This window comes from Sorghum bicolor, chromosome 2, assembly GCF_000003195.3.
Source record: "Sorghum bicolor cultivar BTx623 chromosome 2, Sorghum_bicolor_NCBIv3, whole genome shotgun sequence".
NCBI lineage: Eukaryota > Viridiplantae > Streptophyta > Magnoliopsida > Poales > Poaceae > Sorghum > Sorghum bicolor.
The window spans coordinates 2,227,166-2,253,318 of NC_012871.2; the positions used below are offsets into that span (position 1 = coordinate 2,227,166).

General features: G+C 45.6%; 2 protein-coding genes across 3 annotated transcripts; one reads left to right on the plus strand and one right to left on the minus strand.

Moving 5' to 3' along the window:
* LOC8059916 (homeobox protein rough sheath 1) lies at positions 1,365-7,777 on the plus strand. 2 transcript variants are annotated; one of them, XM_021452203.1, is made up of 5 exons: positions 1,365-1,995; positions 2,214-2,324; positions 2,469-2,685; positions 6,674-6,927; positions 7,133-7,777. In XM_021452203.1, the coding sequence occupies exons 1-5, from the start codon at positions 1,648-1,650 to the stop codon at positions 7,337-7,339; spliced, it is 1,137 nt and encodes a 378-aa protein (XP_021307878.1). In that variant the 5' UTR covers positions 1,365-1,647; the 3' UTR covers positions 7,340-7,777. The 2 variants fall into 2 exon arrangements, with proteins under 2 accessions (XP_021307878.1, XP_002459312.1); XM_002459267.2 differs by having other exon boundaries at positions 2,469-2,619.
* Positions 13,653-23,726, minus strand: LOC8086374. Its single transcript, XM_002461366.2, has 2 exons — positions 21,516-23,726; positions 13,653-15,885 (listed from the first exon to the last, which is right to left on the minus strand). The coding sequence occupies exons 1-2, from the start codon at positions 23,595-23,597 to the stop codon at positions 13,732-13,734; spliced, it is 4,236 nt and encodes a 1,411-aa protein (XP_002461411.2). The 5' UTR covers positions 23,598-23,726; the 3' UTR covers positions 13,653-13,731.

Below are 26,153 nucleotides of genomic sequence, written 5' to 3' on the forward strand. Positions count from 1 at the left end.
TATACCGCTGAAAACGTAACATCGTTAAATCCTGAAATAAATTCAATCTTATAATTAACACTTTTGCTATATTCCAGGTGCCTAAATTTTAAAATGGTTTCAAACAACACTTTTGTACTACCAATTAGTACCAGTAAATTGTCGCTTTTATGATTTGTTATTTATCTTTGTGTCATAACATATAACTTTTTGTCCTTGTCTGACTATGAAAATAATTGTAAATTATTAAATTGTCTTTGTAACAACGCATATTAGATTTTGTCAGGTTTGTGGTTTTCTCTAACATGTTCTTGTTATTCTAAAAGCAAAAGGTTACAGATCACATCTATAATATAAAAATTGAAACGAAATAAAACGGTAATTTTAGTATAAAATATATGCAATAACCGTCATATAAAAGAAAAAATTCAGACACCTAGAATTTAGCAAATCCTATAACTTTGAACCTTCACTACCTTGCATTTATGGATACTCTTTTTTCCCTTAATTTTGACCAAATTTACAAACAACAGATTGTATTCACATCATATTACTATTATTAAAAAGTTCGGGGAATATGTGTGTTTGATATTATATATATTTATTTATTCCGATTCATAGAAGCTAATATTATTTTCTGTAGAATTTGATCAGAGTCATATGAATTTATAAATAAAGCTAAAGTGAAGATAAAAATATAATAATGATGAACCCACAATGCATATAGGTAGATTCAGTGACGACATACACAACTAACGTCGTGGCAACGGGACAGGTGCACCTACTATACTACTTGATGCTGAACCCTAGGTCTCACCACAGCCTGCGAGTGAGTCGTGAACACTAGTATTGCGACTTGCTTGAAGCAAATACACGTATGTATTTTTTTCCTCAAATATGTTCCCAATGTTAATTATATATTTAGAAAAAAGTCAAACTTTACAAATTTAATCAGCAATTATTCAAATTATATACAAATTCTGATACAAAACTTGTTGCATGCACTTGAACTAGATCGATCCGTGGCAAAGAGCTTTTAAGATAAAACATTGTTTTTTATTAGCAAACAACAATATATTACAAAATTAATAGTCAAAAAAGTATTTCCTATGACCTTTCTACATTTGAAAAAACATTTATCATCTATATATAGACGGAAGTTTTTTGTTATCTTTTTTTTTTCTGTTTAACCTAGTCATGCATAGAGCTAGGCTGGAGCAGCAGTGTACGTATATATGTAGTAGTAGCTATACGTACGTGGATCTGCATACGGATACGGCGGCATACTGAGTACGTCTGCTCCTGCAGCTGGGACCGGGAGGCCCTCTTCTCCAGTGAGATTTGACGCGAGAAAAGGGGTCGCCACCAGCCAGCAGCCAGCCACCACATTCCACAGCACAGGGCAGTCCGTCGTCGCGCACACCTTTCCCTTCCCTTCCCCCTCCCCTTGCTGCCGTCCCCCTCTCCTTCCCATTAATATCTAGCGGCACCTCCCCTTCCCCGTCTCTCTCCTCGTCCTCGTCCTCCAACTGTGAGAGAAGGCTGCCGAAGCCGCCGCCGCCATTAGTGGTGATCGGCGAGGTTTAATTACTTTTGCGGTCCCTCGCTAGGGTTCCATTCCATCCCATCCACCCCGGCCGGCCGCCTGTGTGTCGTTCCTTTTCGTCCATGGATCAGAGCTTTGGGAATCTCGGGGCCGGAGCTGGTGGTGGGAGCAGCAGCGGGGGCTCCAACTCCAAGGCGGCGGTGTCGTCGTCCTCGTTCCTGCAGCTGCCGCTGTCGACGGCGTCCCCCGCGTACTACGGCGCGCCGCTCGCGCTCCTGCACCACCACGCCGCCGCCGTCGCCGCGGGCGGCCCCGGCCCGTCGTCGTCGCAGCAGCAGCAGTCGCCGTACGCCACCAAGCACGCCAGCACCGCCGAGATGTCGTCGGCGGAGGCCGAGGCCATCAAGGCCAAGATCGTCGCGCACCCGCAGTACTCGGCGCTCCTCGCCGCCTACCTCGACTGCCAGAAAGTACTGAGCTTGAGCTCCCGCACCCTGGCTGCTGCCATCACTGGCCGCCGGAAAAATCGCATCTTTTTTTTTATTTCTTGATTTGTGAAGCAAGATTTGCTTAATTTGATGCGTAATCTATCTATATCTATCCACGCCTGTCGCGTCGCTCACGCTCACCCTCACAAACATGGTGGCTATGAAATGACGCACGCTTTCTCTTCTGTGTGTGATTACAGGTGGGCGCGCCGCCGGACGTTCTGGAGAGGCTGACGGCCATGGCGGCGAAGCTGGACGCGCGCCCGCCGGGCCGCCACGAGCCGCGCGACCCGGAGCTGGATCAGTTCATGGTCTGTCTGTCTGTCTCGGTTCCCATCCCATCCCCGTTCATCGATCCACACAGCCTGCTTCTGCTTGTGCAGTGCATCGATTTGCTGCGACTCTAACCTTGTATCTGCCAATCACATCACATGCTCTCCCGTCCCGTCCCGCAGGAGGCGTACTGCAACATGCTCGTCAAGTACCGGGAGGAGCTGACCCGGCCCATCGACGAGGCCATGGAGTTCCTCAAGCGGGTGGAGGCGCAGCTCGACTCCATCTCCGGCGGCGGCGGCTCCTCCTCCTCCGCGCGCCTCTCCCTCACCGGTAAGATAAGTTCGCCACATCATCGGATCGGAATCGGAACAACAGCAGCTGCCGGACCGCCGCCTCGTACGTCTTGCTGCTTGCTCGCTCCCTTCCTCTTCCTCTTCCTCCTCTCTTGCTGCTCGTACATGGCGGTGGTACGGCGGCCGGCCCAGCCCGGTGTTTTTATATATACTGGAGTTGGAACAGGCTTGCCGCATTGGGTATGGTTGATTCTGGATAGTGGGGGTGGTTGCTCTGGGTCATTGCCATTGTGAGCAAACCTGACCTGGCCCTGGCCGCCCGCTCTCCTCGCCCTTCCCTCTCCGGCCATTACTTTAATCACCTCCTCCTAATTAAAAAAATCGATTAACCATCATCAATCAGATAAGCCCCAGCACAGAACCACAGCACGAGCTAATTGTCTAATCATAAAAGCATTTAGCGACGGGATTAGTCACTAAGTATCATCAGCTTAGCTTTTGGTTGGCATCGAGGGCACAGTGAGGCGCCGTGTCGCATGGCCGGGCCTCCACCTCTCGTTCCTCGCCATTGTTTAATTAATTAATCAGCCTCTCCGCTTGCGTTATCCTATTATTATTATTATTACCTGATGGATAGATCCAGCACAAGCTATAAGCTTGCTTTCAGATGAGCATGAGCTCGTCGGCAGATGATACGCCTCCTTGCCCTTTTTTTTTCAATTCAACAGAGGCCCATGACATGACGTTTGACAAGTGACAGCATGCTTGCTTATGTGTTAATTAATTTGCTTGCTTGTGATGTTAATTAATTTAGGGTTCCAAGGCAGGAGAATCCGTCTGTTTCGTTTCATCTCTGCACTGGAGTCCGCTCCTTGATCGATGCAAAACTGTGTAGTATTTTTTGTGTGTAGAGTTGCTGCGCAGCTGCTACTAGGTAGTCGTAGCTAGCAGCATCCCATCTCTCTCACCCGTCCCATACATCCCTTCTTTTCTTGCAGCTCTACTCCTAGATTAGAGACAGATCAGAGATGCATTGGGAAATGGTGCCATGGCTGACTATCCAATTCTTCTTTCACCTGTCTCAACTGTAGCAACATTGCTGGTAGTTCTGGCCTGTAGCACGTACTCCAGTACTCCTCCTGCAAGCCTGTGAGAGAGAGATGGTCGCCGGAACGTGTCTTCCGGGGGGATGCTGCCGGCCGGCCTGTTTTGCAGCTCTGGACGTGCAGCTTCTACAGTGCATTTGCAGATGTATTTTAACACCGGGACCAGGGGCTTGGTGGGGGGGATTTGTCTAACTGTTCTACTACGCCACTGTGGCTGTGCCAAGCTGTGTACAGGAACATTGGCTGATCTAGATCGTCTTATGTGGGTTGTAGTACGTGTTCAGATGTTTTCCGCAACAGAAACCACCAGAAAATCACCACATCCAGAAACTGCTATATGTTCTCAGCCTCAGCCATTGATGATTTAGTTTAGGTACACCTGTTTTTGTATTGTGAAATGGTAGGTTTGTGTTGGTTTTTTGTTCATCATACGTTGTAGTGTCAGATAATTAATGAGGTCAATTTAAGATTACTGCATTTGATCTGGCTAAACAGGCGGAGGAAATCATCCACTGCAGTAGAAGACTAGGTTCAAATTTGCCGTGTATAGTTCAAGCATACAACTTTGACTATATATTTCTTGTAACAATAAGTCATGGTTTAGTTTTGCTCTGATTTTTCAACAGCAAAAGCGATAAAAAATCAGGATCATTTTCCTGTGTGTGACTAGTTCAGATACTCTAACATGAAGCCAGCAATTATTATCATCAAAGATTACCAAAGCTTGGGTGTGCACTTTTTCAAAAGTGCCAAAGTGTATCTTCTATACAAATTCATGTAGTTAATATTAGATGCTGAAATAGGAATGTTCTGGTTCTTCCATAAAGTTTCAGCCTTTTCCACCGTTTCTGTTTTAACCATTCGAATAAATAGTAGATCTTATCTTGTGCATCTGATAATGCATTTTTTTGACGCTACAGATGTTTCACTTTTTATTCAAAAGTTGAAAAGTAACCAATCCTATCCCAAAAATACCATTCCCAGATGGAGGGTTGTTTTTATGCATTCCTTTTCTATATAGAAGTATTGTTGGCAGGATTAATCATTTTCTACTCATTCAGCAAGAAAGTGTATTAGCTATTCTGTTAAATAATTGCTTGTTTTTTATTGGCTACTCCCTCCCTCTTGAAGTATACAGGATCGAAGTTTGTCCTAAGTATCATAAGTTTGATCAAATTAGCATATATAATTGGATACACTAAAAAAAATATAGTTTCATAATTTACCTCTTTTTTTTTCCCGAAAGGCAGCAAAAGTATAATTTACCTCTTTGATGTGATAAGTATTGATGGTCTTTGTATTTTTGGAAATTAGGATAGTCTGACTTTGGACAAAATTTGATCCCATACTTTTTAGGATGTAGCGAGTATTGGTCATCCTGCACGCAAGGTATAAAATTAGCAAGTGATAATTCGGGCTCTGGCTTTACTTTTTGTATGGATTTATGTATGAAACTAGCTTAAGAACGTTGATAAATGCATACATATGTATTGAAGTATAAGTGCACTGCCCACCTTTCCCACATGGCTTAGGAATTTAGGTCTAATTGGTTGGTGGTACATGCAGATAGTATATATATCTGCCTCATTTAGAGGTTTCTGGCAAAGTTTCACTGCCATTTTATCAGAACACAAGCCATGTTTTGTATCTTATTATGATCTCAACGCTGAATTAAAAGCTAATAGTTTATGCAAACCAAATTAATTGGTCTATAAGCTTTGCCCTTGTTTCCCTGCTATCTTGACGCGGTGTAAAAAATGTTAATGCTAGCTCAGGTTTTATAATTATTGTGATGCATATGAAAAAAAGAGACTTTAGATGTACAAAAAAATAAATAGTATCCATGGGAAAAATGTGTGGCAGAACCACAGCTATTCTACTAAACATACACTGCGTACAATTTTTTATAGTTCCCACCAGTTGAAAGAACACAAGATATTCCTTTCTGTAAAGTATCTTTCCTGTTTGTTTACAATACATGGAAAAAGGATGCATGAACTTTCCTTGTTGAGTACCATGTATTATATGATATTTTGTTATGATTCCATCATCACGTGGCCAACAAATCCTATCACTATACCCTTATTAAAGGATCCACTACTTTTTCTACTCATCATTTGAACTAAAGTTATGGCCATATATATCATTGTTTATTTTCAACGTCATTTTTCACTTACACCGCGACTGGGATACTTGTATTCTCCAACTGAAAAGTTTATTCATTGAATTACATTGGTCGCAGATATAAGGATTAATACAAGCAATAATTCACTTATTCTGGTGATGTTAGTGAACAATTGTCTAATTTTCTTTATATTTCCATTTCTGTTTTCCATGTATTCCCCTTCTTCAGATACATTATTACTTGGAACCTTTCTGTTTATAACCAGGAAAAACTGCTTTACATCTATTTAGTTTCTCTATGATTATTGTTTGACCTGAATATGTTTGATGCAAAATGTATGTATAGAAGATTTATTAAGTTGAAAAGTTTTTACTAGTTCTTGCTATTTTACTTTCCTCCCATTGATTTTCTGATGATTCTGTTATCAGCTTTCTCTACAAATAAAGTAGTGGTGAGTAGCGACATAGTGCATTATTTCATAGGTGTATCATGATGACTGGGCAGGTTCATGTAATGACAGGCCACAAAGTTTTGGTCTTCACATTCTTGATTTCATCTGGTCTTGTTTGTTTTATTGTTTCAATCCTATATTAAAAATCCTTATCCTATCACTTCCATTGGCAATATTCTACTAATTGCGACTGTAGCTACACTACTGCTGTTCTAAAATTCCACTGTTCGACCTACCCTAGCATTCCAGAATGGATATAATTCTTTACATACAGTTATGGGCTCTCTGATGTGCTCACTTGATTGGTAGCAGTCCAGCATGGTCGAGACTGAAATACTTTGAAATTTTGACCGAATAAACCTCTGGACTGAAAACATGTGACCTTACCAAAAACTAGTTTTGTCTGCAGATGGTAAATCAGAAGGTGTCGGCTCTTCTGAAGATGACATGGATCCAAGCGGCCGTGAGAATGACCCACCGGAGATTGACCCGCGAGCGGAGGACAAGGAGCTCAAATACCAGCTCCTGAAGAAGTACAGTGGCTACTTGAGCAGCCTCAGGCAAGAGTTTTCCAAGAAAAAGAAGAAAGGGAAGCTCCCAAAGGAGGCCAGGCAGAAACTGCTCCACTGGTGGGAGCTGCACTACAAGTGGCCTTACCCTTCAGTAAGATATCTCCCATACCATACCTTAGTGCTCATATATGTATAAACACAATACCATTGCCTGTCTGTATTCTGTACAATGACAAAAGGATAACAGATTTCCGTGACCTGTCTGCAATGTTAACACTACTTCAGAATCTCGGAGAAATAGTGAGGAAGAAGCCTGCATATATAACATTGTTACTGATCTAATGTTATTCGAGCAGGAGACGGAGAAGATTGCGCTTGCAGAGTCAACAGGCCTAGACCAGAAGCAGATCAACAACTGGTTCATCAACCAGAGGAAACGGCATTGGAAGCCGTCAGAGGACATGCCTTTCGTGATGATGGAAGGCTTCCACCCGCAGAACGCCGCTGCGCTGTACATGGACGGCCCATTCATGGCCGACGGCATGTACCGCCTCGGTTCATGAACTGCCTGTGAACTGGACTATCCAACTCGGACTGCGTCAAAATGTTTCTGTGTACCAGGAAGCATGCGTTGCAATGCAAGGACATTGTTATGGAATTTTTGTTACCGTTTACCGCTGATTGCCAAGGGGGGTTAGTCAGTGGGTCGCGGTCGCTCGCTCTAGTGTCTATGGCTTGTAGTTGTCCTGTAATGTTGTTAATTTCCGCTTGACGGCTTGTAATCTAGGTGTATTTCGAACTTGATTGTCCGTGCAAGTACCCTGGTGATTAATTTGGCATGCAGTCGCCTGCTGTTTGTATGATTGTATGGTTCAGATGGTGGAACATGCATGTTAAGGGCGTGGCCTGTCTGAATAAAAAAAAAAGTTGTCTTGTCCTTCAGCAGATACATACTCCTACATAAGGATGGTTTTACAATGAATGAACTGCAGATTACTTAAGATCTCTGTTCTTCATTCACTCCATTATTTGAAGCTCTGAAGATCAACAGAGTCGACTCGGTTCATGAATGTCGTGCTGGCGTTTCTTTGGTGGATCTGAATGTGGTACTGTCTGCATTGTGTCTACACTGCTGTACCTGTCGTGCTGGCTATACAGCTGATTCAGTTGGCTACTACTGAATCGATGTATAAGTGACTTGGCTGTCTTTATTTCTTCATCAGCCATCTTGTGATACAGTTCATGCCTGCTGAATGCTGCTGATAGCATGTGAATAAGAAACTCTAGCCAAGAAATTAGCCTAAATAAAAACCAAAAAAGACCAGTCAGTCAAAGATACAGAGAACAAATAAATATGGTTAAAAGTGATTTATGATTTTGGGCAAGGGGGCATGGGGCAAATAGATTTTCAAAGGCAGTAGGGTCTGACGGGTGAGGAGGATCAGAGGAAACATGCATGCATATTCATGGTGGCACTGGCTGTACCTCTGCAACGAGATTGAACAGTGTCCCGATCATGGCGACCATGTACAAGATTCCACAGCAGCAGTGCCCGTTCCACGAACGAATCAAATCCTCTCCCGGCAATCACTGGCGTTATTGCAGCGTATTGCCCGGAGAATCATTCCGCTGTCGCAGTGGCCACGGACCTAACCTGGCCATGGATCGATCGAGAGCACAGACACAGAGCGCCATCCATCATTCATGTGCACGCCGCAGGTGTGTGTATATACTATAGTATAGTATCCCATGTCATGCATGATTGTTGGCTGCGATCAAGCTGTTTGTTTGTTGGAGTGAGACGCCTCTGTTTGCTTTGTGAGGACAGGAAAGATCGGCTGGTACTTGGGCTGCCCCGCTTACTGTTTGATACTGCTGCAAGTTCAAGTTCAGTTGAGGGAGTTGAGTTCACCAACAATAGTAGTACCTGTGGTACTTTGGTGACAGTAACACAGGAGCTAGTAGTGGAGTGCAGTGCAGTGCCTACAATGGACAGGCATGTTCCAACTCCCTGGACCTGGATCCACAGGCAGCAAGCACACACATATATACTCCCTGGACCTCGATGGATGCAGATGCAAACGCTGTCTTGCCTGACAGGCAGAAAGCAAAATGCTGGCGTTCCATGACGAGGACTGCAGACTGAGACTGTAAAAAAAGCTAGGATCCACGCTCGCTCCCACTGTTGAAAGCCCAGTGTGCTCCCCAACGACTGACGGTTGAAATAAACATGCTGTAAAAGGATCAGCGAGATGAGCCACTGGCTGGCTGGCGGCCACGACCGTTCGCTGATGCGTCGCCATTCATAGTACGTGCGTGCCGGGACAGTAGGAAAGCTACGGCCGGGGCATGAAAGTGGCTGACATTGTTGCCTTGCCTGCTGCCCTGCTGGGACGGGCAGGCAAGCCATGCATATCCATCGAGAGCCAGGCAAACTCGCACAGAAATGGAGCAGGAGTTAGACGGGCCGTCGTGTCAGAGCACCACAAATATGCTAGCCGCTCGATCGCTTGCTTATCTGATTGACTGCGCTGTCAAGATCGACCAAATCTTTCAGCAACAACAAACAGCCGTCGGCTTCCTTACTACTGTTACTGTTTTTCTTTTTTTCTTTTTGCTCGAGCTGATTTGCTGATGGTAACTGTTGTCGGCAGCAGTGTAGTGCTAGATGTAGGGGGTTATTATATATGCTTTATTTAGTTATGTACTCCCTCCGTCCCAAAATAAGTGTCGTTTCCGCTTCCCGAGAAATAACTTTAATTAAATATATAGTAAAAAATATTAGCATTTATAGTACATAATTAGTATTATTGGAAAGATCTTTAAGTCTAGTTTTTTAACAAATTTATTTAGAGATATAAATATTGTATATATTTTCTACAAAGCGAGTCAAATTTGTAGCACAAAAACCTAAAATGACACTCTTTTTGGGACGGAGGGAGTAGGGCTTTGTTTAGTTCAAGAAAATTTTTGAATTCAGCTATTGTACCACTTTCGTTTATATTTAACAATTATTATCTAACTATAAACTAACTATGCTCAAAAGATTTATCTCGTACATTACAAATAAATTGTATAATTAGTTATTTTTTATTTATATTTAATGTTTCATACATACGTTTAAAGATTTAATATAATAAAGAGTCTTAAATTTTTTGGAACTAAACGGGCGTAGGTACCATTATGCATCTGCATATGTCGTGTCAACGCAAGTTGGTGGGTGTGTACGCATGGTGATGGTTGTGTGATTGGATGGACTGCCGATCACTGCTCATGAACAGTGTCGTCAGCAAACAGCAATGGCCTGGAAACAGTCAGTAGAGAATGCAAATCTCGTCAGGAGATTTTGATCATGCTGTGATACATTATTGCGAGAGCACACACGTACTGGCGGGTGGCGGCGTCTTCTCCAATCGAAACACGCAACACAAGAGCAGGTGGCGGGCAGACTCGCCGGCCGCCGTCAGCACTGCACGGCGGTCTTTTTTTCTCTGTCGACCACACGCCGCTCGTCGTACGCCATGGCCGGCGGTTTTCACGGCGAGCTGGCCACACCAGCGCAAGGTTGACGTCAAGTGGAATTTGCCGTGCCGGCGGCGCCGCGCGGGCGGATTAAATTGCATTGCATGGTTATCGCGGCGGCGTTCACGTACGGACGGCCGGCGGCGCCAAGAAGACGGGTTGTAGGGCTTGCTGGTGGCTGCTCGTATAGCTGGGCTGGAACGTGAAGGAGTTGGCCCAAACCCAATAAAAGCAGCCCAAGAGCCTGATGCTGGATCATTTCGTAACAAAAGGTCTGTACCGTCGTCGTCTGTTCCTTTACTTCATGAATCATGACAACAAAACCCTACAGTTTGGACTGCATTATTATAATTTATACGAATAAACTTGCTACACCATATATTTTTCAGTTGTAAATATTATTATGTTAGTATGTCAAGGATTATGTTACACAGTGGCGGACCCAGGATTTGGTTAGGACTAGGGCCAAATCCTGATAGCAAAAAGCCAAAAGCTACACCGTCGTCTATATAATCTATGTATAAAGATTGTTATTACAAAGAAAATTTTTTTAGATCAGAAGTTCTCCAACTACATATTGGCATACAATTTTTAAGAATACAACATTGAACTACAAAAATAAATACTTAGCAATAACAAGAATATAACATTGAACTACAAAAATAAATACCTAGCAATGATATGCTACATTCGTATTTTTCATGTCCTTTTCAGTAACGCCTAAATCTAGACACAAGATGTGAGAGTTAATTAAAAAAGACAAACAAAAAAGTAAGCTTACTTAATGACAATGGATTTGTAGCCTGAATGTATCTTGTAGCGTCAGAGAGAATCGTAACATTGTCCATTCGTTTCCAAGATTCATGGTGGAGTTTTCTTTTGTTAAGACCAGAACAGAGTAGTAGAAGAATTACAGAGGATTCAATTACTTCTTCATAAATTAGATCAGGGCTTTCTTGAGGCCGTGACAGAACTTGATGAAGCGTTGGTTGATCTTCTCCCGCCCTTCCTCTCAGTGATGATGTTGTCTCGCCTACTCGCCCGATTATGGTGCGGTGAAGCACTGGCGGGCAACGAGCCCCAGTTACGAGCGGCGGCGCGAGCAAGCAAAGCATCCAAGCGAGAGGGCGAGACAACAAGAGAATAGGCGTCGATTCCTAATCTCCTTGGGTTGGTTGGCATTAAAGCTATTGGACTAAGGCCTTGTTTAGTTGGAGAATTTTTTTTTGGCTTTGTAGCACTTTTGTTTGTATTTGATAATTATTATCCAATTTTATAGACTAATTAGGCTCAAAAGATTTATCCTGCAAATTATAGGCAAACGGTGTAATTAGTTATTTTTTATATCTATATTTAATGCTTCATGCATATGTCTAAAAATTCGATATGACAAGAAATCTTAAAATTTTTTAGAAATTAAACAAGGCCTGAACTCTGATAAATTAATAAAACAATAATCCAGAAATTAAAAAGTTGTACCTAGAATACCTAGTCTACGACTAGGGCCAAGGCCCTAGTGGCCCTAGGCCTAAGTCCGCCAATGATGTTACACTACCACATAAACCATTTTCAATTACAATCAAACTCAATTTCTAGCATTTGATCTCCCTGAAGCGGTTTCGAAGGCGGTTTTGCTATAGTGACAATGTTTTTCCTTTCCTTTTGTTTTTAATTATTTAGGCTGATTTTTTTAAAAAAATAATAGGAAATCACAGAAAAATCATAAAATGGGGAATTCAATTTTATTGGACTCCACATAAGTAGATCTACACGGTGAACATATAATATAGTATACTTTAGCATAAATTTTTTATTGTAGTTTTAGATCTATGAATTATTTCAATTAATTATAGAAAAGCACATATCTAAAGCTACAACAAAAACTTTGTATTAGAATATACCATTATATGTTCACTTTGTAGATCTACTTATGTGGAGTCCAACCAAATTAGATTTTTTTATTTTATAATTTTTCTATGATTTACTATGACTTTTTAAAGATTCAGTGAAAATAATAATAATAAAAAAGACAAAGACAAAACCACCGTTATTGTAGCAAAACCACCGGCCAAGGGTCGAGTTATTTAACCGGTTTGAAAAGTCCAGAGGGTAGAAATCCAGTTATATAGTTCGGGGATGAACCACCCTGTATAGTTGAAGGGGTTACCTAGACTTTTTCCAATGTTGACAATAGTACCTCAATAGTTTTGAATATGTAAGTTCACCATACTTATGTAAAATATTTCGATGGTATAACAAAAGTGTTTGCTTAGCTTTGGTATCGACTGTTGTGAATTGTTGAGAGTCATTAAAACATGTAAATCATGAAAATTGTATCATAGTAAGACTCTAAACATTGATCATATCATGCAAAAAGAAAAAATTTGATCTAAACCAACAAAATAAGAAGCTAAACACATGCAAAACAGTTTGGGCCCTACCGCTGGTGGCCTACATGATTGCTAGGTTACTGGGCTGAAAAGGTTGGTTGTCTGCTCTTGGGCCTATTGGGCTATTCGATATGGAGACATTTCCTCACGTTTCTTATGGAATAAAGTTCAATCTACATCACAGAACTATCACGGTTGTCTGATTTTCTCTCTACTTTAAAATTATTTCTTTTCACCTTCCTCAACTTTTAAAACTGTTTATTTTTGCACCTTAGGGTGAAAGTTTACGGAGGTAAATCAGACTAGAAATAATTATTTAAAAAATCATAAAAAAGCTATTTAGCCAAATATTTTTCATGAAAAATAATGCAATTAAAAATCCTAAAATCTGGTTTAATCTTAGAAATTTTGTTTTACCTTGGGAAATTATGTAACAAGTTTCAAGTTCCTTTTTTCTAAATTCATTCTATCTCATGGTGACTAGCTTGAAATTGTTTGAATCTTGATGGGCTCATTTTGGTGCTTATTTACTAGCAGAAACTCTCGTATTTGTTATAATTACTCGATGGTGATCGTTCGACTACGTAGAAACGCCAGACATTGATGATATATATATATATCATCGCAAATATTATACATTTGGATATAGAAAAACAAAATAAGGAGCGAAACTCATGCAATGCAAGACAGTCTCTGGGCTCTACTGCTGCATTTGTCTCGAGAATAGCTTTACCGCTGAAGGCCTACATGATTGCTAGGTTACTGGGCCGAAAAGATTGGTGGTTTGCTCTTGGGCCTGTTGGGCTGTTCGATATGGAAGACCGTTTTTCACTTTTCTTATGACGTTTTTTCTCTGTGAAAAAAAGTTTCCAGTGTTCTTTTCTTGATTTATGTCAAGAGAAATAATTTTATGCCGGAAAAAAACTATGCCGGCACCAAACCATTTCTTTTGGTGATCAAAATCTAAATTTAACTAACATTGCATATAATGTTAATAATAAATTAATAATTAATAACATCAAACTTATCAACCACTACGGGTGTCATCTTCCCCCTGAGAGGTCGGAGATGGTGCCGGCACTCATCACCGTCGACGAGCAGGCGCAGGACATGACGTGCAACCCTTTCCTCTGGACCAGAGCTAGCATGTCGAAGCTCAGCTCCGTGCGCGGCATCTCCGGCAGCGGCGCCTCCCCGTCAAGGTACTGCAGAACCTGCTGCATGCTGGGCCTCGCGTCCGGCGACGGGTGCGAGCACAGCAGCCCAACCTTGAGCGCAAGGCACGCCTCGTCGGAGCTGAACTCTCCCCGAAGCCTCGGATCCACCGCCTCGACGAGCGTCTCGCCGTGCCAGTGCTGGAGCACCCAGTCGACGAGCAGCGTCTGGCCGGCGATCGGCCTCCGCCCACAGGTGACCTCGAGCACGAACGTGCCGAAGGCGAAGACGTCGGTGAGAGGGGTGGCCCTGCCCGTCCTCACCAGCTCCGGCGCCAGGTACCCCGTGGTGCCCACCACGCGGGTGGTCTGCGGGTGGTCGCCGTGCTCGTACAGCTTCGCGAGGCCGAAGTCGCCCAGCCGCGCGTTCATCTCGCCGTCGAGGAGCACGTTGCTGGTCTTGATGTCCCGGTGCACCACCACCTTCTCCCACCTCTCGTGCAGGTAGTGCAGCCCGGCCGCGACGCCCCTGATGACCCGGAACCTCCGATCCCAGTCCAGCGTCGGGGCGGCGGCGGCGCCGCCGTCGCCGTCTCCCTCTCCCGGGCCGCCGGCGTGGAGGTACCTGTCGAGGCTGCCGTTGGGCATGTAGTCGTAGACCAGGATGAGCTCGTCCTTGCGCCGGCAGTATCCCAGCAGGCGCACGAGGTTCCGGTGCCGGATGCGGCCGATGCTGACGATCTCGGCGACGAACTCCTTCATCCCTTGCCTGGACGCCTGCGACACCTTCTTCACGGCGACCTCGACGCCGGACTCCCGGAGCACGCCGCGGAACACCATGCCGAAGCCTCCGGCGCCCAGCAGGTGCGTGTCCCTGAAACCTCGCGTGGCGTGGAACAGGTCCTTGTACGCGAACCGGTGCGGGCCGAACTCCGTCTCCCAGTCCTCGCGCACCTCGGCGTACCGCAGCCGCCGCCGCACCAGCAGGACCAAGGCGGTGCCGGCGGCGAGGACGACGGCCGCGCTCACGAGCGGCAGCACGATCTCCAGGAGCTTCGAGCGCGCGTTGGACGACGACGACGACGACACCTGGGGCAGCTTCGGCAGCCTGGCGACGTCGATCGCCGGCGCCGGTCTGCCGTTCGTGCCGAGACTCCAGCCGAGGACGTAGTGCCGCGTGTTCCCCGGCCCGGTCGCCGACGAGAAGCCGACGTACGACGGCTCCGCCAGCACCGCCGACAGGTCCTGGACGTGGGAGAGCAGCGGGTTCACGGGCTTCGCCATGCCAAGCGGCGCCATGGTCACGTTGATCCGTGTGGCGTCGCCGTCGTAGTCCACCCACACCTGCATCGCGTCGCGGCTGATGAGGCTGAGGTTCTGGAAGAAGCGGCTGCTGCTGCTGCCGGCGGTGTTGTTGCCGGAGTAGTAGTAGCCGGCGTCGTGGGACTCCACGGAGCTGAGGCTGTTGACGTCGATGCCGACGTGGTTGGCGCTGATGTCGTGGAACTCGATGTTCTGCACCGTGTCGAGCTCCACGGCGAGCATGTGGTTGCTGGCGTTGCCGTCGTCCTGGGTGTTGGTGAGGCCCAGGTACTGGTCCGTCAGCGCCGTCGAGAAGTCCGTGGAGGGCGCGACGACGAAGGCCAGCCCGTGCGTGCTGAAGTCGAGGTAGCTGGAGACGATGCCGAAGACGAAGGCCACCGAGAAGGACCGCACGGGCACGGCGGCTGTCGTCGACGTGCCGTTCGGGGACGGGGACCCCGCCTGCGGCGGCGGACCGCGGAGGCGCAGGGGAGTCGGGTGGAACGCGTGGCCCTTCTCGTGGGTCGTGCCGTTGGTCAGCTCCACGAGGCCGTCCGGCGTCACCGTGGCGGAGCCGTCGAGGGTCAGGTTCGCGCCGGTGAAGCCGTTGTAGACGAACTGGTCGCCGTCGTCGTCGTCGTCTGTGGCGGCGGAGGCGGCTGCAAGGAGGACAAGGCCAATAAGGGAGAGGAGGATGACGGGGCGTAGACGACGATGGCAGGGCATGTGTGCCACCACCATTCATGCGAATGGTGGCGCGCTAGCTTCTCTCTGCTCTGCACTCTGCAGTGGCGTGAGAGTGCGTGCAAGGCCTGTAGGGATAGGGACTAGAGGGAGAGGAAATTCCAAACCGGGCTCGAGATGTCAGATTAATCGACAGGAAATGTGCATGTCTGAACGCCGTGGGAAAAAACATGGTCGAGGACGCGACGCCGGCCCCGGCGGCCGGCCGGAGAAAATACATGAAACGACCAATCCGGTCAGAAAGTCATCAGTCAACGTGTGTTTTTTGCGTTACTTGTCTCAATCATGTCAGTGTCATGGCGTACGTTTGATCTGGAATTAGGTTGCCCTGTTGGCTGTTGCATGCAACCACAAACTTTGTTAATCCAGGTCACGAGGCGCGTGTTTGGACTTTCAAGTCCACTGTCGTATCATCTGTCCGCGCGCGCGATCATACGTAATGCTAACGCTACATGTTACACATCTACTACGGTATATTCAAGTCCTAGAGTTATTCAATGCAAAGAGCATACGGACAATAAGGAAATAAGGATTTTTTTATTTTTGTCCAAATTTAAAACATATTTCGAATTTGATCCGCTTATGAAAATATTTTTAAAACTAGGCCGTTTGGACCCGCCACCATGCATGGCGGGGCAAATGCATAGAACCCCGCCATGCATGGCGGCGGGGTACTACCGCTGACGTGGCATGGTTCAGGGGACACCTGCTGACGTGGCTAACACGTGGCGGGGTACGTGGCAAAGAGTACCCCGCCACTCATCATGGCGGGTTGCAACCCCACCGCGCATCATGGAGGGGTGCTCCCTGTCTGATAAAACGGCCCACCCCGTGCTTTATCTGCGTTCCCTGGTGGCACTTTCGTTCATTTAATCTTTAGACGTATATTTCTAACTTCGAATAAATCTATTCAAAAATTAGATTTAAATATCTATCTAATGATACTAATTTTATATTATAAATATTAACATTTTTAATAAATATTTAATCAAAATTTTCTTATAAAAAACGAAAACGACAAATATTTATAAATAAAGAGGCATGATATGCTGCTGCAATATTTATAATATAAAATTAGTATCATTAGATAAATATTTAAATCTAATTTTTGAATAAATTTATTTGAAGTTAGAAATATACGTCTAAAGATTTTATGTGATGGCAAATCTGAAAAATATTTTAAAATTTTTTGGGAACCGTGGTCACTCTGATGCGCAGCGTGATCTCTCTCCACACATACACACTGTGACGCCTTGTTTAGTTAAAAAACTTTTTACATTTTAACACTGTAGCAATTTCGTTTTTATTTAATAAAAATTATCTAATTATAAAGTAACTAGGTTTAAAAGATTCGTCTCGTGATTTACAGGTAAACTGTATAATTAGTGCAATTTACAGACAATAATTATCACAAATGAACGAAAGTGCCACCAGGGAACGCAAAGAAAGCAGGGGGTGGACTGTTTTGTTAGACAGAGAGCACCCCGCCATGATGCGTGGCGGGGTTGCATCCCGCCATGATGCGTGGCGGGGTACTTTTTGCCACGTTTCCCGCCACGTGTTAGCCACGTCAGCAGGTGTCCTCTAAATCATGCCACGTCAGCAGTAGTACCCCGCCGCCATGCATGGTGACGGGTCCAAACGGCCTAGTTTTGAAAATATTTTCATAAGCGGATCAAATTTGAAATATGTTTCAAATTTGGGCTAAAAATAAAAAAATCGGAAATAAAGAACACGCAACCTTGGGCGGGCCGATGGTCGGATTTGGGCCCAATGGCCCCTGGATCTGCCGTCTTCTACTTGGGCTAGTGCGGTGTAGTTTGTCGGTGGGCTTTACAACGTGCGTGCTCTGTGACCCGACTTGGACGCATACCGTTGAACTCTTTCTTACTGACGTCCACGTTGCGGTGCTCCTAGGCGTAGGAGCCCAACATGGGCATCTCTGTCCTCTCTACCTATGGCGTCCCTAGTCAGCAGGATACCCAACGCGACACTTCCGAGCTGATACAGACGCACAATGATGAGCCTCCTGCTCAACATCCCTGTGCGGTGCTCCCGGGCGTGGGAGCCCCCTGCAGGCCTGCACGGCTGTCTCCCGGCTTGCTACCCCCATCGCCAGACCAGACCTCGTGGTGTCGCTCTGTTGGTGCAGTATTCTTCTTCTTGTGCGTGTGCAAGGCCTCGGTGGTGCAGTTTTGGCTGTGGGCATGTAGGTGATGGGCTGCATGCCCAACCGCAAGTCTAGATCTGGTGGAGGCGTGGAGTCGATGTCTGCCCACCAAGACCGCAGATGGTGCCCTAGCAGTGGTGCGGTTTCTTCTTCTTCATGTACTAGCGTAGTGCGCGTGGTTTGGCCGTAGGTGAACTGGCGGCAGGCCTATGTGTTCACGGGTGCCCTCCCCCTATGCCTCTTGCCGGGGAGGGCAGAGCATAGTGTGGTGGCAGTGACAACATCTGAGGCAGAGTTAGGGCGTCAACTGTGAAGGTATAATGATGCCACTTTGGTGTTGCCTCATTTGCGCGAGCTCTTTAAGGTTATGAGCGAAAGCTCAGCTTAACTCTATGCTAGGCGAGCAATGACGAGTTTTTTTAAAGGCATCACTGAAGAGCCCCTCGTTGCTTCCTCTCCTCGGTCGGCCAGGCCACTATCATTCTCCTCGGCATAAGACTTGGGCGAAAGCCATGCTAAACTCTTGCTGGCTGATGATGATTACGCCTTGCCGTCATTCACCTACTTGGAGACACATCATCAAAGAGCTCATGTGCTATGGTGTTGTAATTTTCTCATGTTTTCATGTATTTATGGTTATGCCACCTTTTGCTCCTATGCTCGGATGTGCTGTTGTTTTTCCTTACTCTATGCCACAACCTCGCCTCTGTGCTGGGGTTGCTATTTTGATTTTAGTCTATTTTTTCAAAAATTAATCAAACGAGAGAGTTTTGCCTCGTTTTCTCTAAAAACATGACGTGTTTTATGTCACGATATACCAATATTTAGGTGGAGATTCAAAATCCCATGGCGACAGTTAAAAAACAACTTGCTTATTCGAGGTCACAGCGACAGCTAGGGCTGCTAGCGCGTGTTTGGATCTGTTCAGTCCACTGTCGCATCATCTGTCCGTGTGCGACTTTCATACAATTCAGAATGCTAACGCAAGATGTTACACATCTACAATATACTCAAAGTCCTAGAGTTTTTCAATGCAGAGCATACGGACAACAAATAAGCCACCATATCTCATCCTCAATCAGTCAAGCATCATGCACTCACGCATTGATCATGTATGAAATCTCTACATCTATATTCCATAGACCATACGCGAGATTTAAAGTATGACTTTTCCAAGACGCATCGACAATACACGTATGAGATCCCTACATCTATATTCCATAGCGAGATTCACGTATGACTTTTCCATGGACCAAATGGTCATCAATGGTGCCATATGTGCTTACCCTTCGGTTTCAAAAATAGGGAGAAATTCATGACCGGTCCTTCAACTCATCATCTTACATTACTACATAAATGATTTTGTAAGACGGTGTGATTTTATTAACCAAGGCTGTTGCAAAAATTAACCATCTCCAAAAATGCATGACGATTAACAAAGACATTTTACCATCTTCATAAATCGATTTACAGAGACGGTCAAGAAATAACAGCCTCCCAAAATCTATTTACAGAAGCAGGAAACTTAACTCAACCGCCTCCAAAAATAGAGGCTATTTGGAGGCGGGCCTCTTACAACCGCCTCCATTAATATTGGCCAGTCCACTAACGATGGGTGAAGCCTATATAAGCTCGGTTTCTTACTAAGAGTATATATATAAGAGCACAAACCCTAGCCCACTCTAATCCCATCCCTTCCCCTCTAACAGCTGTGCTCTCTCCCTCTCCGGTTTTCTAACCCGACGGCGTCCCCCAGCCTCTAGACCTGGGCGGTGCCACCACCCTCCCCTAGCTCCTCGTGCCTCCCCTCCCCATGATGCTTCACCCGGCGGCAACCCTCCTAGCGGTGCTCCACCCAGCGGCACCCTTCTCCTAGCCCCTTCCCACAGCGGTGTCCCTCTCCCTCCTAGCGGTGCGCCACCAGTCGTGCAGGCAGCCCTGCAACAACAGAATTGGGTGCTGGTGGAGGCGGATCGAGGCTGGCTATGCGCCTCGGCGACGGATCCAAGCCGATAGCATGCCCCGGTGGCAGATCCAGGTCGGCCACGCGCCCTGATAGCGGATCTAGGCCGGCCTCGCGCCCTGACGGCGAACCTAGGCTGGCCTCGCACCCCAACCCGCGGAGGGCGACCCTCACACGCAGAGGCCGTGGCCTTACGGCAGCAGCAGCGTTTCAGCGGGCATGCACCGTACCCGGCTCCCTCCCTTGCTCGACACGTGGCGTGGGCCCAGACATCATCCCTCACGCAGTGGAGTCGTAGATCTAGCTCGGTGGCGGCATAGACAAGAATCCGGTGGGTGACGGTGGCACGCGCCCCGGATGGGCTCCGACGGGCTTGTCGATGGGCTTTCTGTTTTTATTTTTTCTATTGATTAATGGAGACGGACAAACTCACCCGCGTCGGTTATTCATGATTAACCGAGGCCTATGATTAGAGGCGGTTGAGTTGCCCGTCTCCATTAATCGTTTTTTACCACCTCCGTTAAGATTTTTGTAGTAGTGTTACCAAAATGTGTATATACAAAGAAAACAATGTTTACATTAGCATAACTTTCTTTGAAAAAAAGTCCTAACATAAAACAAAACCCTCATGATAGGCATTTTCAAAAAACGTTAGTATTTTTTTAGCGCATCATTTGTCCGCATGTGTTCATTGAAAATGCTACTAGATGTTGTTAGTACACATCTATTCCAAGTCCTAGAGTTATTCAATGCAGAGCGTGTTATTCAATAATACTAGCGCTAGATCTTGTCCGCATGCGTGTTCATATATAGGTTGAGATCTCATAATTGGTGTTACGAATACGACCGATCAACTACCAACTCCATATATACAACTCTTCGCTCACTAAGCCAACTAACCAACTCGATTGAAACTGACCCAGCTCACCAATTTTTTAACTAGCAACAACTACAACAATGCATCTTTACCAGGGAGACAACGAGCCCATATCTATTGCACTACATTTTTTTTATGGAACTAGAGGGGTTCGCACCCATACAGAAATTTTATTCATAAAAAAAATACTTTGTTGGTTTGAGATAGTTTGCAAATTTGAGCTCCTCTTTGGCTGCCCTTGTTCCATCAAGGTTTGTAATGCCTCCATCTTCTCCTTGCTTAGTGGACGTTCAAAGTGTGGCGCATACTGCTCAAACAAACCTGCATGATTCCTTGATGGTGGATGAGGTGATAGCTCTCCAAGTTTTTTCACAAGAAGTTCTTGTGCTAACCTTATGGCTCCCTTCCCTACTACATTTTGTAGCTTTAGCTTTGCTTGCCAACCTAGAGCTATTTATGTGTACGCGCCTTTTTCCTTTGTCATATTACCATAACAATCAACAAATACATGCAAGGGCACATTTATGTGTGCATACACAACATATAAATTAAAGCAAAAAGGTAGTTATATGCTAGTGTACACATCATACAAAATCCATATATGCACATTATCTTTCTTGCACAAGGACGGAAATGCTCTGGGTGCTCTCCATTGACGAAGGATATGACATGACGTATGAATCAAACCCTTCATTTTGCATCACTGCCAGCATCTGGAAGCTCAGATGCGCCGGAACAAGCTCCGGCAGTGCCATCTCACCATTGAGGTACTGCAGGACCTGTCGCATACTGGGCCTTGCTTCAGGGAAGGGATGAGAGCATAGCAACCCTACCTTCAGCCCCATGCATGCCTCATCAGCATTGTAGTCACCTTGGAGCTTTGCATCCACCGTATCAACTAGCGATGTCTTGTTCCAATGCTCCACCACCCAGTCTACCAACATGATTTGGTTGTCATCTGAGTCCTGCATGATGGGTTTTTGCCCACAAATGACCTCAAGAACAAATACACCAAAGGCGAAAACATCGGTCAAAGTGGTCGCCTTGCTGGTGCGGCCAAGCTCAGGGGCAAGGTACCCTATGGTGCCAACAACATGTGAGGTTTGAGGGTTGGCACTATGGTCATACAACATTGCAAGCCCAAAGTCCCCTAATCGGCCATTCATACCACTGTCAAGTAACACATTGCTCGCCTTGATGTCCCGGTGGACGACGACCTTCTCCCATTCCTCATGGAGGTAGAGCAAGCCTGATGCAATGCCTTTGATGATACCAAGCCTTTGTGCCCAATTCAGAGTACCCTTGCTCTCTTGGCAATAAAGATACTTGTCAAGGCTTCCATTTGACATGTACTCATACACCAGAAGTAGCTCACCTTTTCGACGGCAGTAACCGAGCAACCGGACGAGGTTTGGATGCTGCATGCGCCCAATGCTAACGATCTCGGCGACAAATTCCTTCATACCTTGCTTCGAGTTGTGTGACACCTTCTTCACGGCGATCTCAGATTTGGACGCCGGAAGAACACCCCTGTATACTTTCCCAAATCCTCCAATTCCCAGTAGATTTTTGTTCCTGAACCCGTCGGTCGCCCGGAATAGATCCTTGTATGAGAACCGGTGTGGCCCAAACTCAAGCTCCCAATCTTCTCTCAATTCAGTGTACCGTAGCTGTCTTCTCCTAAGTAGAACAAGAACGGTGCCAACAGAAAGGACTAGTGCTGCAGTGGCAATTGGCAGGATGATTTCCAGGAACTTGGATCCTGGCTCTGGGAACTCACGTGGTAGTTTTGGCAGCTTGGTGATGTCGATGGCCGGCGCAGGTCCATCCATGGCGAAGCTCCATCCAAGAACGTAGTGTGTTGAGTCGACTAAGCCCGTGGACGACGAGAAGCCGATGTAAGCCATGTCCGGGATCACCGTCGAGAGGTCGTACGCCGCCGAGAGCAGCGGCCTGGCAGGTTTGCCCATCGTCAGGGGAGCCAAGGTCACGTCGATCTTCTTGGCCTCGCCGTCGTAGTCCACCCACGCCTGCATCGCCTCGTGGCTGATCAGCGTCAGGCTGCGGAAGTCGTCGCCGCCGCCGTCGCTGCCGTCGTCGGGGTAGTAGCCGGCGTTGGTGGAGTTGACCGAGACGAGGCTGTTGACGTCGATCCCGACGTGGTTGTCGCTGATGTCCTGGAACTCGTTGTTCTTCATGGTGTCCAGCTCCACCGCGAAGACGCGGTTGGTGGCGTTGCCGTTGTTGCCGCCGTTGAAGAGGCCGAGGTACTGCGCCGCCATCGCGGACGAGAAGTCGGTGGTCGGAGACACGAAGAACGCGATGCCGTTGGCGCTCACGTCCGGGTAGCCGGAGAGGATGCCGAACACGAAGGAGGCGGAGAAGGACCGCACGGCGCCCCCGGCGCCGCTGCTGCCGCCGCCGCTAGGTGTCGTCGTGTTCTGGTCACGGAAGCGCAGCTGGGTCGGGTAGATGGCGTGGCCTTTCTGCCGGAGCGTGCCGTTGGTGAGCTCGAGCAGGCCGCTCGATGTGACGGACGAAGCGCCGTCGAGGATGAGGTTGCTGCCGGTGAAGCCGGAGTAGACGAACTGGTCATCTTCACCGGCGGTGAGGGCCACAAGGTGGAGGAGGCCCACGAGTAGGAAGCTTATCGGCAGAAGCTTCTTGCCTGGCATGGTGGTTTCTTTGTGTTCCATCATGGATTATTGGAGGCAGCTAACTGCAATTGCATCCTCTCTCTCTCTCTCAAAAAAAAAAAGGCTCAGAATGGCAGAGACGTGCAGATGTGGAGTAGTGCACGAGCAAGTTGAAATCAGACTTGCTTTGTGAAACCAAACCAAGGAATAGGTGACATAGAGACTAGAAGACTGACGAGTTAGGCTCGGTTTGGTTGTTTTTGGTAAACTTTACCGTCCGTCACATCGAATGTTTAGACACATGCACAGAGTACTAAATATAAATTATTTATTAAATTAAAAATACAGTTAGAGAGTAATTTACGAGACAAATCTTTTGAGCCTAATTAATCCATGATTGGACACTAATTGTCAAATAAAATAAAAATACTATAATACCTGTTAAACTTTAATAACCCAACTAAACACTCCCTTAATTAAGGGATATGACAAGATCACAAGAGGACAAAATAAGACGGATCCTGATGGGGAAGGAGCACCAATGGATCAAAGTTGTTTTTATCAATTTTTTTTGTGGGTGCGACCGAAAAATTCTTGCGCATGCGTGTAATCCTATTCATAGATGTCCCTGATATATTTTCCTTATTTTTTGTGATTACACAATACAACACAATCACGCACAACATATGCTTTGTTAATTGTCAAGATGTTCATACTATCCTGGAGCGGAACCTACGACCACAATTTTAAGTCAATACGCTAGTCTTTGCCCTATTTCTTTTTAGGGAAAACAGTGTTCTTGCTCCTATCGAGCAGTTTAATTGTCATTTTACTACTTTTTAATTATGTGATTTTGCCCTTGCTATTTTGAAATGAACCTTCAGTTTGTCCCTGGTTTGGATGTCCATCAGATGGGTATGGAATAAATAAATTAGAAACATAAACCGTAAAATTAAAGGAACTCATGCATGGGCTTGGTTTATCATGGGCGGTGGCTACAAAGGAGTGGGGGCGTTGATGGCGCATCAGCAGGATTGGCATGCAGGATTGGCTCGCCTAGCGAGCAAGGCGCTAGGCTGCCACGTCTTTTGACACCGAAATAGGTATGCCAACCCATTCTCTTCCCTTCCTATGTGCAAAACAGAGGACACGAATCCTTAACCTAAGCCATTTGGGATGGGAAGAAGGCATAAATGGATAGGGCCATCGGTAGCAAGTCAATAAGGCAAAATCACATGGGGCCAATGGATAGTTGGTATCAGTTGTTGTATTAGATGGTTAGAATTGGTTATTTCTACTTTCTAGTGGCATATGTGGTGACTGAGACTGAATCTAAGGAAAGCTGGACTTAGTTCATCAAAATTTGAAAAAGGCAATTGGTACTCCTCTACGTGTGTACATCTGCCAACTTTTTGCCTGTGTACCTTTAGGTTTAAATTGTCATCACCTAACATATGCCAATTATTGCACAGAGGTTTGGACATGTTGACATTGTGCTTCTTGAAATATGATACTGTTATGCTACTTCTCCATGGTGGTTGTCATGTTTTTCTTAGTGTTACCATGCATAATGCTACCAAAATAGATGATGCCAAAAGTTTGAATATTTTTCAATATTAAATTTGATTTGAAATATTTGCAAATAGTGCCAAATATATTTTGAAAAAATCTAACCATTTTTGGCTAAATACAATATAAATGCCTTCCAAAGTTCAAAAAAGAAGCAAAACCATAATTTCATTACAAAACAGGTGTTTGAATGCAAGAGCCCATTATTTTTAAATAAAAAAGTAGGATTTTCTACTGAAGTTTGATATTTTAGTTTCTCAAATATATTTATCATATGTAGCTAGTGAAATTTGTAGAATGCTCCCACATAGCCAAAAGAAAAAAGAACTGCTGCGCCTGCGCGATAGATTCCTTCTACCATTATTAATTATCCTATATAATCGATTTTAGTACGAAGTCCCCCTTGGCGTCTTTGAAGGAACGCAAGGCAAACGCTGTTGGGAACAGCTCAGACATTGTCCGGTCTGATAAATTTCATAGTAGCAGTCCCAATCCGACAAAAACAGTTTAATACCAGTACTAGTACTAGATGCCATGCTCACTCATCAATTTCAATAAGGCCTTGTTCAGTTTGTAAAAAATTTTGGCTTCGGGTACTGTAGCACTTTCGTTTGATTGTGGCAAATATTGTCCAATCATATACTAACTAGGGTCAAAAGATTCTTCTCGCGATTTACAGGTAAACTGTGTAATTAGTTTTTATTTTTATCCATATTTAATGCTTCATACATGTGTTGTAAGATTCGATGTGACGGAGAATCTTGAAAATTTTTGGTAGTTTTTGGAACTAAACAAGGGCTAAGATGCCGTGTTGAGCGGTTTAAACTAAATTTTGCTGTCCTTGTTGCATGTCGACGAAGGAATCCCGAAACTTCTCGCTCGTTTATTGGCGTCATCTGCAGCGGGCGTCAAACTATGAGAAGCAAGGTCGTGCACATGCTCCGGTTTTATTCGTTTTGAAAGGCTAAGATGGTGACTTTGTGAGGACTCTTAAGTCAACTTAAACCAGCGCGTCAACTCAAAGCGCAGAACGTGATCCCCACAAGAAAG